The sequence below is a fragment of the Platalea leucorodia genome (genome assembly GCF_965183815.1).
Source record: "Platalea leucorodia genome assembly, chromosome: 7".
NCBI classification, from domain to species: Eukaryota; Metazoa; Chordata; class Aves; order Pelecaniformes; family Threskiornithidae; genus Platalea; species Platalea leucorodia.
In genome coordinates, this window is record NC_138829.1 from 17,954,734 (window position 1) to 17,969,207 (window position 14,474).

General features: G+C 39.9%; 1 protein-coding gene across 3 annotated transcripts in view; it reads right to left on the minus strand.

Annotated features, from left to right (window-relative positions):
• The window catches only part of UNC79 (unc-79 homolog, NALCN channel complex subunit), a gene marked incomplete at both ends in the record, with an annotated part of 115,034 nt that overhangs the window by 67,831 nt on the left and 32,729 nt on the right, over positions 1-14,474 (minus strand). For 2 of the 3 annotated variants that reach the window (XM_082316844.1, XM_082316845.1), the window contains 12 exons: positions 2,139-2,318; positions 3,962-4,163; positions 5,465-5,646; positions 5,998-6,155; positions 7,195-7,343; positions 7,428-7,507; positions 7,921-8,062; positions 9,475-9,702; positions 10,307-10,528; positions 11,867-12,007; positions 13,231-13,354; positions 14,060-14,250. In XM_082316844.1, the coding sequence (XP_082172970.1) occupies positions 2,139-2,318; positions 3,962-4,163; positions 5,465-5,646; positions 5,998-6,155; positions 7,195-7,343; positions 7,428-7,507; positions 7,921-8,062; positions 9,475-9,702; positions 10,307-10,528; positions 11,867-12,007; positions 13,231-13,354; positions 14,060-14,250 (1,999 nt within the window). Of the gene's footprint in view, positions 1-1,031; positions 1,098-2,138; positions 2,319-3,961; positions 4,164-5,464; positions 5,647-5,997; positions 6,156-7,194; positions 7,344-7,427; positions 7,508-7,920; positions 8,063-9,474; positions 9,703-10,306; positions 10,529-11,866; positions 12,008-13,230; positions 13,355-14,059; positions 14,251-14,474 lie in introns of all 3 variants that reach the window. The other variant, XM_082316843.1, reaches the window with a different exon arrangement.

The window sequence follows — 14,474 nt, forward strand, 5'->3', positions numbered from 1 at the left end:
ACCAAAATACATCTAACACCACCACAATGGCTAACAATGCCTACTGTGAGACTGACACTCCTTCTGTGACAAGTTTCTCTAAGCCCAGTATACAGCCGGTGAATGAATGGTGCCATTAAATGAAGATCATTCACTGACACATCTGTTCATCGCACCATTATTTCACTTGTTCCTTCTATTAGCCTCTGACAGCCTGTGACACACATGTTCTGCAAGGAACGGGTTGATTTCCAGCTCTCACTGGGCTATAGATAGGGCTATATACTGCTAATTCAGAAGCTCTCCTAGTCCATTTCACAGCTTAGTCAGCGCCCACGCTGGCAAGGTATTTTCCTTTCAGCTGATTACTCAGTAAGCTCATCTGTTCTAATTCTGAATTTGAGTCTGCTGGAAATACTGCAGGTCTTGAAGAAGGAATATGAAAAATCTGAATCTGAGATTTTTCGCTTCGAAATGGTCAGTCTACACAGGACTCAGAGCAAGACCTGTCAGTAGTCACAATTATTTAGAGACTATGTGGACCCTGCTGAGCTAGCTATTCTACAAATGCCTGACAGAAGGGTGACATCTTTACAAAATGTCAGTAAATATAAAATAAGGGACTTTAGATGTCTATAAGCATACAAAGGAGACAAGTGTAATTTACAGTACCAACAATCAAAAGCATTCTGTCTGCTGTCTCTAAATCCCGAAGGTCAAAGATCAGGCTGAACACAGGTGACCCATGAGGCCAGATTTACTTGTTCCTGTGGGCAATGAAACACAGGCGGGTAAGGCAGTGCCCACACATCTGACTGCCTCTGAATAACCTCCTCCCAGCCCCAAAGTACTATTTACAACTGGGGGCAGTTTTCAGTACAGATCAAGAGCAAAACTTCAATTTATAGCTTTAGGAACCATGCTGAGATGTGATTCACTGTGCCTTTTAGACAACTTCCATCTTGCATAAGTTTATCTCAAGTCAGCAAGAAAGCTAGCACTAGTGCCTTCCTTTTCCTGTTCCATCAAAACACCCCCCTTGTCAAACCCACCTGGTGTTTGCTCTGATGTTCCTCCAAGTGCTGGAGCAGACTGCTCATGTCTGGTCAAGCTCACAGCTTAAAAAAAAAAAAATAAAAACGAGCAACTCTGTTTAAAAAGACAGTACTGACATCTTATACTTCGGCATATATTCAGTGTTAGCATATTTATGTCCATTTAGTCATGCACTGTTGTCAGGCAGTGAGTGTAACCGTTCGAAACGTGTCACTTCTGTGCCCTACAGATTTTGTGCACCATGTTCAATACCTCTAGTTTTCTCCATTGTTCAGTTTTGCTGGTACAAGAGTCACCACACCGGAGCCCCTATGCAGGATCAGAAATCAGTCAAGAAGGATTACCTAAGAGTCCCAAAATATGGTGGTATTTGTTTTGGAGAAAAGAAATTACCTTTTAACTTAACAGTTCACCAGCACCCAGGTTTGTTTATCAGTTCCTATTATATGGGCAGGAGCAATGTGAGAGGTCCAATTTGAATATAAAGACTAATCTGTGTTTGTAAAATTCTCTAAATGAGAATGGGTAAGCTTTATTTCTGCTTGGAAAGATACCTGTACAGTGCTCCACATAGGCCTATGGATTTCCAGCACCTAGGTCCTCCTATACAAGCTAGCAGGAAGGATGTGTTGCATGGACATTGTTTTCTTAACAAAGGAATTCTGAAGATATCCAAAAGCTCATTTGAGACATTAACAGTTGTTTTTAAGATGTCTAGCATATGCTGCATACACTGATTAATAACCACAATTAATAAATAAATTAATAACACAGGAATTTTTCTGTAAACACTTTATCTATTTTAGACAAAACTACTGTGTATCAGCCACAAATAAAAATTAAGATCTATCCACAAACTAGTCTTGGAGCATTTTGTTCTGGCATTTTAAACAAACACAGCATAGACATAATGTTTGTCTATGATGTTCTTTGTCGAACTCACTAACTTGTCATTATCTGAATAATGCCCAAATCAGTCAGAAACCTAATTTTGCTATCCCAGTTGGATAAATATTGACAATTCCGATGTGTACCCAGCAATAGGATACGATCCTAAGGGAGAAGATACAGGCGTGTCACAAAAATATAAATAGATACTCAACGAATTTTGGTGGTTAAGGTTTCTGGAAGGGAGAGCGCTCTCTTTGACTCCACTGGTCCCTTCACACTGTCCCTCAGGGAACGCACACTCTTCTGACGATTACGTGCGAAACGAGCCCTCTTGATCTTCCACATTGCTGCATCACTGAGGTTGGCGACATTTGTCCGGACAGCAGTGATAGCTTTGCAAATGCAATTGACCAAGTTAGGATTCATTCCACAGCATGGTGAGGCCCTACTGCTGCCAAGTGCCAAATGCAACTGGGCCCCAGGTCCCACTCAAGTCAGGAAAGCTTCATATGGGCTCAAGGGGTCCATCTGCAAGGTACTCATTTGCATGCTCTCATTCTGAAATCCATAAAACCCCGAATGGCATAACTATGTTTAAAAAATTATGCTGTTACTTCTTTCTTTACAGATTGGACAAAAACAGGTTCTTGAAACCAAAACCTGAACTTCAGGCTAAGGGAATATGAGGTGCCCTCTATTTAAAACGGTAGGAATCTCATGAGTATGGATCACGTTTAGTGCACTCATACCCAAATGTGGCCTCTAGTTTTGCCTCACTGACCTCCTGTCCTGCCTACACCTATCATCCTGGATTCGAACAGCGCTTCCAAAAATCTGTGAGTGTGATTATGCGTTTACAGTGGTGTTACCAGCAGTATCACTGCATATCTTAATGGGGTCACCAATACTTTTCCATACTCATGTCTATAGTGCATTCAAACCCTTTGAGTTTAATTATCTGAGCAACTAAAGCTGGTGAGCCCATCCTTTGCACCACTTTGAAAAGGCAAAGAGAAAGGTTAAAAAGAAACCTGAAAAATATCTTTTGCATATTTTGAATTTTACATCACTCCTAAATATTCATATTTAAAGATATGACCCTACATTTGCAGCCAGAGGTGCTAGAAATTAGTGCCAAGACTCCCTCCTCAGGCCACAGCAGCCAGGTCCCAGCTTTGGGTCAAGCTACTCATATATGGAGAAGAAAATATGTTTGCAGTTCCACTCATCTCCTGTGTGGATGCAGCAGCAGCCCCTGGTCTTTTTTAGGCGCTGGGCTCCATGCAAGTGTAGGAGGAGGCATTAGGCTGCTGAGGGAGTACACGCTGTCTAAACAGCTGTCCCCACCTCCTCCAAGGAAACCAGATGGAAATAGATCTGCCTCATGGGCCACCACTTGGGTAAGGAAGTTTTCAGTTACTCAGCATGTTAAACAATCATGCACAGATTATTTTTTAGCCCCACCTAGTGAATGGAAAGACACATGGGGTCTCATCAAGAAACCAGGTACGAACAGGACAAACTTTACGAACATTTGTCACTGCAGGAATAGTTAACTGAGCACCAGCTATAAGAGTCCATGTACCTCGTGTGCTGTGCCCCATATATTTGTTTGTTTTTTGAGGGTCATACAGCTCCTAGGGCTGTCTTTGTACAGCCCACTACAGAACAGGGTCAGGCATGACCTAGGCCTTTGAGAATAGCAATGCCGATAGCATAAGAACATCTACAAAAGAACAAGTGGGTTAATGCAGGTTGCAGCTGATCACAGAACCAGACTGCACTTCAACCAAGGCTGGCAATCACATCCTAGTGAGTGTAAAACATGACGCCCAAAGGTGCAACAGAATATAGCCTAATCTGTATTCAGGCAGGCAAAAAATGCTCACTTCGAATTACTCTCTTTTGGCCTGAAAGATTACTTAATTTCAGAGAATTTATACAGGTGAGACCTAGATCTCTGCTAGACCCTTGCAGGCAGCTGAAATTCCAGAAGCTGATAAAAGGTGATCACATTGATTTGGACTCTGCTTACTTGTTGGGAAAGGGAATTCTTTGTTGCAGTCCAGATGAAGCTGTGCTTCCAGAGACAGGGTCTCAAAGCGATTCACAAAGAACTCCCAGCTCAAAGCTGGAATATCCGCTTTTAGAAAATGAAGTAGCAAAAGCTTACTAAGAATTGTGGGCCTGTCCTTGACAACTGTGTCAAACTGGAAATCAAGGCAGAGGCAGAGACCCTATAGAGGGGGAAAAAAAAAAACAACACAGAACTGAGATGTGAAAACTTTAAGCATTTTTTAAAGCAAAGGGAGGTCAAAGCTCACAACTACTCCTGTTCATTTGTACAGGATAAAGGTTTAGCTCATTTTTCCTACCAAGTCCTTTAAATCAGAACTAATGCTACTGATACCAATGGAAAAGTAAGGTAAGTAAGGAAATAAATGAACATCATATTTAGAATGGAGAATTTGCTAAGATTTTGAGGAATACAAAGGTATAGGCAAAGTTCTGTCCTACTGCACATTTGGTACACAATATCAAAGTATTCTCTTCACACACCCCTGCCTGAGAAAAAGCTTATATTTAGGCAACTGAATCAAGCCCTTAATTACAAAAAGAATGAATCACCAAGCCCAAACACAGGAAGAAAGAGTATGTGGTGAAGTGTATCAGAAGCACTTTGCCTCAAAATGCTTCTGTATTTTATTTGCACTAGAATTCTGGGTGTAGTGTCAAGACTTATGTTTGAGAAGAAAACCCACACATTAAATATGAAAGTGCAGTATAGTGGTAACAGTCTCAATGAACTCAGTGATTTCAAGTTCTCTGGAAACTATTTTGAAAAGGCACTATATGGAAGAAAACTAGCAAGTATTAACAGCTTTTTATAGGCAGCAACACCGAACTTTTAAAAATACACATTCATTCTATTCTCCAGAGAACCAGAACTGAGTTGTGTACTATGAGATTTTTTTTTTTTGTCCTGCTTGTATACATAGGCTCTGATACACTTTCATATCTGCTTAGTTTTAATCATGAGAATTCTGATTGGCAGGGTCTCTCACATGCTTAAAATTACATGCCTAAGTAAATCTTGAAAAGATCAAGACCATGTTTGGTTTTGCTTGAATATATTTTCTCACTGTCGGCTCAGCAGAGTGTCATAAGACTTAGAAATTTATTTTTTTTAAATTGAAAGATGTCAATAAATTTTAAAATAATAAAAAACATTTACAGCTTTCTATGATAGCAGTTCAAATGCAATAGTAATCCTTTGTAGTCATCAAAGTTTTTACAGTTGGACTCGATGATCTTAAAGGTCTTTTCCAACCTAAAAGATTCTATGATTCTAAGTTGGGGCCAGGGCAGTATCATTTCCCTTGGCTGTTTTGTGCATATGTCAATTACCAAGACCCGTAACGTTTGCCTAAAGAGGTATTAGCAGTGACCATGATGCTATATGCCTGAACCGCTTTGAACTTCGGGTGAAAACCCAGATTCCTGTTTGAATATATTTTTTCCCATACAACGAACCTACCTGTAAAGCTGGCCTCTTTATGGTGTCAAGTAATAGCCCAGCTCTTGTAGCTACTGCTGGGTTGACATCTTCCACAGCAGTCAGGAAACAGCAGAATGCATGAGCCAAAGAGTACTTCAGCAGGTGATTTTTTGTCACAGAGTGAATATCCAAAAATCTGCACAACACAGCCACCTTCTCCACTGTAGCAGCCATGCCCCCAGACAAAGAAAATATGCATATTAATTTAGGCAATGGCTTCTTTATGTCCTGATTAATATACCTCTCCTAGAAATATGCACATCTGAGAAAGTAACGAAAAATATCTGGCAAGTGTTGTAATTTTGATTTTACTTTGATTATCCAAAATGTCTCATGTTCTCCTCTATTCTCCTGCATTGTTGTGCCATTACTTTGCACCACACTGTCTCCAAAACTCCCCAAAGCAGCAAAAAGATAATCATCTATTATAAGTTTCCTCAGTTACAGCAGAGAAAGCTCAACCTCTTCAGTGAAGCAACAAAGAGCAAATAGTGTACATTTCTCAGGCCTACCTGCTTCAAATCTCATCTTCCAATCTTTGCTGTTGAAATTGCTGTTTATGATTGTCCAGAAAATGTCAGCTCCATGGGGAAGCGAAAGTGCGTGAAGAAGAAGTGGGACTGCCAGGGAAGAAAGCTGTGAGAACTCAGACTTCACAACTCCCCATAAGCTGCAAAGACCAAAAAGAGCAAGCCTGCTTATAAAAACATTCCCTTGACATCCTTTCTTCTAAATGTCTACACTGAATTGTTGGTGGGAATGCACTTTGCATGAAAATCTCTATGAGCCATTTATGTGAATACTACAGAGCTGCTGGTAGAACGGAGCTACTTGCAAATCTTCAACTACAGCAGTTTTTCTTGAAAATCCAGGTTCAAATATTCCTTACATTGAAACACTTCAGATTTGACAAGAGTTTGCCTAATTCAAGGCACAGCCGCCATGGAACACAATGTATGCTATGAATTAGCAGTTTCAGCACAACCAGCTTTGGCGCATAAGCCACATGAACTGTCTTGGCACCACGAATCCTGTGCATCCATGAATGGCTAAGATGTCGTGTGTTCAGAGTTTGCTGGTATTTAGATTCAGGACAGTTCGTCTAGTCTGCTAAAGCCCTACAGTCTCACAAGATGCTCAATGAGTTTGATCCAGAGTAGCTGTAAGCACTTTATTTCAGAACATCATATGCTGATGTTTATTCAGTGAGTTTCTGCAAAAGTCTCTTTCTCCAAAGAGAATCTTAAAATGCAGAGACTTCAATCCAATTCACCTGATTCTAAATGAAAAAACTTCCTTTATCTCTTAAAAATAAGTTGCAATACTGTTGTTCTCTCGGCTTTAATGCTAGAGCCTTATAGACTGTGTGCCTGCCTCTACATCCTCCTTTATTTTATTTTGTAGAGTCAGGGGAGATACCTCAGTCTCAGACAATGCTATTATTCAATATGAGAAACTCTGACTCCCTGCAAAACAAGTGGTGCATGACAGAATAGCCATGATGGACAATGCAGGGTACCTTGGCTTCATTTACAACTTCTTAATTAGCCGTGCAATGTACCCTTATACAGTAACTTAACCTTTCCACACTTCCCTACCATCTGTTGTTAATTTTCCATACTAAACCTGCAAATTCTTTGATGCCAACAATGAATGTACAGTTGGAGAACCAATAAAGTATGAAGACAAAATGTGCAATAAAAACCTACCTTGCAATTAGCATGTGATCTTGAATATAGGCAAGAAATTGTGGATGGTCCTTTCTTGCTATATATAGGCATTCCCCATGAAGACACAGGATCTTCAGACAGTTCAGCATGTTAAAAAGAATGTCTGGTTCTTCAAATCTTGACATTTCCTGTGGAAGCAGATGTACTACTCTCAACACAATGACACCACTTAACCAAAAATTCAGATTAAACAAACAAGTAATCAATGTTACCTGCAATATAGTGTATATGAGCTTCAAGGTAACTGGAAGTTGCTGATAACAAAATTTTCTTTCTGGGTCATTCTTTATCGCTGTTAAAAATGTAAGTTACATAAAATGTTGTTAAAGTTCTCTCATCTGTGGATTCAAAATGAAACTAAAGAATGTCAAAGTGATGAGACAGAAATTAATTCTAGCCACAGTAACCCTGCAGTCAGTAAAGTTACAACAGCACAGAATTTGGCATGTAATGGTTTTGTTATTTTATATGTTCAAAAAGCCAAGGTTTCTTCTAACACTTTTTTGAGAGACAGTCACACTTGCTATCAACATAAATACAGCCTTCCTATTTAATTAATATGTTGAAAGAATTAAATGCATGAGGAAAAAGTGACTGTGCATTGTTGGACTTGACAGACTGCTTCAGAACCTTCTATTCTGTATGAGTAGAAGCGTTTCATTTAAAGTCCTACTGAAATACTCAACCTTCTCACCCTCCACCTACCAGCATTTTCTGTGATCTCTGTGTGATTTCCCGGGTTTTCTCCATGTTTTGGTGCCAATTTGTCTTCCTCTTCTCCTTCAGTTCCTATAATAAACTCAGGTCTAGTATACAGAAGACTATCCTCGAGGTTATCTGTGGGCTCCTTTAAGAATATAATAAGTTAAATTCATTTTTTGATGTTATCTAAATACATGAGGCCATATCCTGCTGTTTAAGTTATATTTGGTGTGATAAGCTGAGCTCAAATGAGGCAGACACTGTCTAGTTCCGTGTACACTTGTGCATTGAAATCACCTGCCTATCTAAAAATCTGCATCAGCAAATGCATACCGACAAGAAGACTATGTTTCAACTGTGGAGGTAAGTGATACCACTTAACAGAAACTGTATATCCATATTGGAGATGAAGTGGATCCAATCAGAGTGCTGTGGTTTCACCAAACTTGTCATCCTTGCCTCAGCGAAGTAACAGACAAGAGCAGGGCATGTTTCCTGTAGCATTACAGGCATAGAGGCAGGAGCTACCTCAATCACTTCTACACTGAAAAAAGGACCAGGCTGGAGTTACTTCTGCCTGTGGCCAGGAGCTCAGGATCACAGGTTGCCATTGTGAACTTTGTTACAAATTGCAAGGTAGATCATAGAAATGGTACCGAGCCCCAGCACTCAAAAGACTTCACCACTTGCTATTTTTTGGTTGAGGTGAGCATCTGAACCGAAAGGGCATGAGATGATTTTTCTAGTACAAGTTACTGAATACCACATGCACAGTACCTACTTGTGTGTAATACTAATGTGTATTAGCATACACATCCAAACGGAATTCCGAAACTTTTACATATCAAAAGGCATCACTATGCCCACTACCGAAAAAAAATTACTAATAAACATCCTGCCACTACCATGCCACAGCAAATGAGCCCTCAAAATAAGGGGAACAATGCTGTCTTCTGAATTATCAGATGGAACAGTTACGTATAATAGACATACAGCTTAAAATAAATTCATCACACCACAGGCAATGCTTCAATTCTTCTGCAAAGCTGGAGGACTTTAATGATGACTAGGGATTGGTGAGTACATATCTGTGTCTGATAAAGTTGGATACTCAACCTGAAGTATATTCTGTCTTTCAACAGTGCTCAGCATTTTCAAAAATCAAGCACCAACTAAGGCTTGCTCACTTGACAACTGATTCACTCAAAATCATTAATCATTTCAAAATACTCACTCTTAGCTTTTAAAAGAAGGTGAAAAACACTAAGTATTAACATTTCACATTTTATTTAAGACACAGTATCATAGGAGTATCAGCTCTTCAGTGTTGATGGGGGAAGAGTTCATGCTGGATGAATATTGTCATCTTCCCTGGGTTCTTTGAATCAATTCAAACTTAGGAAATTTTAAAATTCAATGGCATTTTGCTTCAGCTTCTCAAATCCTCCATGCCAAAGGCCAGTGCAGCTTTGCTCCCTTGTGCACAATGTGACGAGAACAACGAAGAAGAGGAGTTTCAGCACACCAATAATACAGGCCCTTTCCTGCTCTACTTACCACAAGCCTGATTTCTTCTTTTGGAGCAAGCTGTTCCAGGAGCTCAAAACCCAGCTGGTAACACAGAATGCTGGACTGACACAGACCACATTCAACTGCTTTTTCATCTTTCTGACAGGTGTGAGAACCACCCCAGGGTGCCTGGAACACATTGTTTATGATGGATATTATATCTTTTGAAATGCTGTTCTCTAAGCCCAAAGTGACACCATCATCCTGGAGTTCCATCTGAAAGAGAGTGAAAAGAGTAAGGATTTATTATTTATTTAAAAGCCAGAGCACTAACGATTCTGCCTATTCCTACATTTCTGCTAGTGTTATATTACAGTACTGGGAAGAGTTTGAGATAAACTGGAACTCACAATTTTAAATTGCCACTGGTATTGAGGCCCAAGCTTGAAGAGCTAGAGTAAATAGACAATGTCAAGCCCAGGATCCATGAATTTTACCTGGAGACAGTTATCCAAAACACTTGGCCTTGGATTCACAATGTCTAAAACTAGCTATCCAAAAATTATGCATTTAATCTAAGCCTATCAACAAGCCTCTGCTTCTAGTCTGTAGAAATAAACACATCTCCAAGGAGAAGTTCCTTTCACTCATATGAGTTATCTAACACAAATGTGGAGGTTTCTAACTTCTCTTCATTAAACATGAACCTATAACTCCCATATGGGTAAAGGCAGATGACATCTGTAGAAGGATTTAAATGCCTTACACTTCATGCCAGTCCCTTTGCAGAAAAGGACTCAATACAGGATTAAAGGAGAGCCAAAAGTGACTACGGAACTCCAATGTACCCTCAATATGGGTGTTTTTCTTCTGCAAGTACCTGCTTCAAGATGAGATCAAACATCAGAATGAAGCAATTAAGATTCATTTCATCATCTTCACAGTCAAAATCAATTGTCTTTCCACTGGGGTGACCAAAGTTCTTGAAAGGGCTGTGAAAAGGACTACCAATTGGACTCCGAAATGGGCTCTGGAAGGGGCTTGGGAAAGGACTCAGCATGTTGTGCTGAACTCTGCGCCCAGGGTCAGAAGCAACGCTTACCTGAAGACATAGAGAATCAACATGTCCAAATGACTGTTAGGCATTTAAGCAATCTCATTCTATACGAAATTGCAGAAAATGGCAAGAACTTTGACAGCTTTACTGTCCCCTTCTGTAGTGTTTTTGCAAAATCTACCCGTGTCCCTTAATGCCATTAAATGATAAAATATGCTAGAAGTACAGGAATCATATTCTGAACAGATTTATACATTCTCTTAAGATAAGTGGCTGACATCCATTATCTTATTCCTACTAAGGAGTAATTTTAACATCATAAACCAAACAGAAAATTGGTGCAGGCAGTAAAGTGGCCATCAGGTTACAATGATCCGCTCCACGATCCAGGGACACGAACTTCAATAGTAGGAGGCTAATAAAGGAGGCTATCTCAAGAGAACAGCCTAAGTGAGGCTATACCAAGGATACAGGTAGCTGGAAATGAACTAGACACAATGGGAACAAGATGTGCATGTCTGTATTGATTTATGTCCACACCACAGTTGGCCACCTAAACACCCTGAGAACCCCTAAGTGTTGCAGTTAGATGACACATAAGGTCTATTTTTAGGCCAGCTATGGCCTGAAAGACCAGACAGTAAGTTTGTCCATTTTTTATGCTTAGTTTAAAGTGGTCATCGGCTAGGTGTTGGAGTGCTCTCTGCAGAGCTACATCAGAAGACAGGCAGACCACATGTAAGGAATCATCAACTGCCTAGATGGTGTAGTTCCTTAAATCTAAAGATCTGACCTTTCAAGCACTCTTGTTCCTGCTGTCCTTGAAGCACTTCGTCCAAGATTACTGGGAAGTTAGTCACATCAGTCCAAGTATGTGTAGTGCCTACAGATTTGTACAAGTTTTCTTCTAGACCATAAGCCTTTGACAGACAACTTTAGATAAATTTTTGCATCTCTTGGATGGGGAAGAAAAATGCAGGGCAACAGAAATAAATTCTGCTCTGTCACCCTACTAAAACACACCTAGGCCCACCAAATTTGCACTAGAATACAAAAGCTCACTCTGGGTGACCAGTTGTCCCTAACAACTTGTTGTTGATGGTTATTAGTAGAAGGTGCAGAGAATGAAAATGGTTGGAAAAGATACCAAGAACACTCCAAATGTAGCCCAAACAAACCAGTTCACTAAGGAAAAACTGCAGTTTTTCTGCAGTTCCTATCTGCATTATCTTTATACTGACCATGTAACAGAGTGGTATTAACTGAAGAAGTCATGCCAATTTTCTTCCATTTTCAAAATTTATAGTGTTTTTAATTCTTCACATGCATTCTATCAGGAAAACTGTTCTAAGCAAAAAAATAAGCAGGATAAATAACTGTTACCCTCCGAGCTGCAAGGTTTCCTGCCAGTTCACTGACTCTCGATTTTCTTTGATTTGCTAACTCTTTTACAGAATTAACTCCATCAGAAAACATGCTGATTAGTAACTGAAGAGGAACAACAATGTCTAGTTCAGATAACACCTGAGGAAAGACAATAAAAAAGCATGAGTTTCAAGTTTGACCAAAAATGCCCGCCACTTTATAAGCACCTTTATCATATGATCCTCAGTTCAGCAAGCTCCATGCATTTAATTTTGGGATTCAATGAGGTGAGCTGTGAGCTTAGATTTCTGTTAGAATCAGGGCAAAAGAGAACTGGCAAAAAAAGGGTATTTTCAAAATATTTGTTGGCATCCACTTGGTGTGCCTTGAGATCAGTTTTATGCACAAACAGACAGAGATGCGAGGTTGTTCCAGGAAAGTATTTCTGTAAACCAAAAGTATTACCAATACTTGGATGAATAACTATTTACTATACTTATTATTACTTAAAACTGAATTCCTGTATTAATTCTAAGAACCTAGTCAGAATGGTTGCCTACAGGTGTCAACATAGTGACAGGACAGTTATCTGCAAATCAGTAAGGGAATATTCATTATCTATTTTTTCACCAACACTCAGACAAATATGAGCTCACTCATACTTGTCATTAACTGTTATTAGGTCAAGAATTGTCTAAAAAATTCATACTTTATTTGAAAACCCTGCATACCTGAAAATTGATACAGTCATCAGGTAAATTGGTCTTTGCAGAGGCTTAACCAAAATAACCCTCAGCAGAAAAGAAGTGATAATGAAGAATACAGGTATTATTCTGAGGTGCTGTGGAAGATTTTATACCGTTTTGAATTCACTGCCCCCGGCTGACACGATTGTCCCTGTAGCTTTTGAATATGAACACTGGGTGGATGCCAGCTTTGTGTGCAAATATAGCACAAAAAGGCCAGAGTAGCAGAAAGCTTGATGGGTACAGAGCTAGTCTAATCCAGATCTTTGTATGCAGGAACAACTACAGCTGCTTCTGGAGTCTGGAATTAATTTTGGAATCTACAGATCAAATTCTGCAGAAACTAAAACCTACTGCTGACAAAAAGTCAGACAGCTGAATGGCCCTAAAGACACAACTGACATTCAAAGGTAAAATGAATTTCCAGGCTTCCATTATACTGCCCATGATGGCCTAGTAACATAAAGCTTCCCGGGATCTGTCTACCAACCATCCTTACACTGGGGCTACGCAAAGGGCAGAAAGGTTCCATGATCCTTGGAAAAGTGGTTTCTTTCCCCCCCACCACCCCCTTTTTTTTTTCTTTTCCAAAATCATAAGCTGCTTCAGCATGACTTGTCAAGAGAGGACACTTACATGCAGCCAAAGCAATGCTTGCTCTTGCACAGAGGATGGATACCCTGTGAATCGACAGCTAATGAAGCCAAACATCTCCTCCATGGAGAAAGGGAGAGGACAAAGTTCAATGTCAAACATTTTGCTGAAAAGCAGAAAAAAAAATACAGCGTCACTGAGTTACCATGGCACACACTGTGTGAGATATAACAGAAAACTGGTCAAAAGGCAATCTTACTACCAGCATTTCTTATCTCACCACTCCTCCACTATTCCATGTTTACACTAAAAAAGTTTACATCGATACCTACAAATATAAACTTACAGTCAGTTTCAGAGCCTTTTCATCAGTTAAAAGGCAATGTGAAGTTTTATTGTCAAAGGCATACAGCAGACATGAAATTATGACTCAGACAGCCACCATTCTTATTCTGGTGTTTTCTTTGCTCAACAGGGGAAGATATTAAGTAAATCAATACAAATCATCACTCTTCCAGTGCCAGCTCTACCAATCCCCACTATTTCTCATCAACAGCTGGCCAGGAGAAGAAAGATGCTTCTTCCACCATGCTGCAGGAAGCCACTGAAAATGTGCCTTGCTCACATCAAAGAAGCATCCATGTAGTTTGCTCTTGATACAGATTCGAGGATATCAGGAGCAATAGAAGGAAATTTTCCCAAAGCTCGAGTGCTTTAGTCTAAATATAAGTCATAAAAAATTCAGAAGCATTCACTCAGTACTGTCTATTGCACACAGGCATTTTTATTTGCTGGCACCATCTTATTGTGCTAAAAGCCTCAATGATCAACATAAGCAACAATAGAATGGTTCCTACATATGTCTACATACCTCAACACTTCCCGGAACTCCTTCAGTTGATTATCAGGCACTTCTGTCCTTATAGCTTCCAACCATTCTGGCATGATACATTCCCACACCGACTGGTTTATCACATTGTATGGAATCAAGCAAAGGATTCGATTCAGCCCTTCTTTTAATTGGGTCACAGCACTACACGATTTGTCCCAGTATCCACCAACCTGTGGGTATTTCCAGGAATCATACTGATGAATGGTATTTCTAGTCCCTGTAACTTGCCCAGCACCATAAATTTGCTCAGTGTGTTGCAGCCAAGAAATTGTGGGGGGTGATCATCAGCACCTTCCAGCCTGAATTTAGAATTCAGCCATGGGGATTGCATTGTTTTTTTCTTCTGTCATTTGACCACAGTACATAAAAGCACTGTTCAAGATTTAGCTGAAGT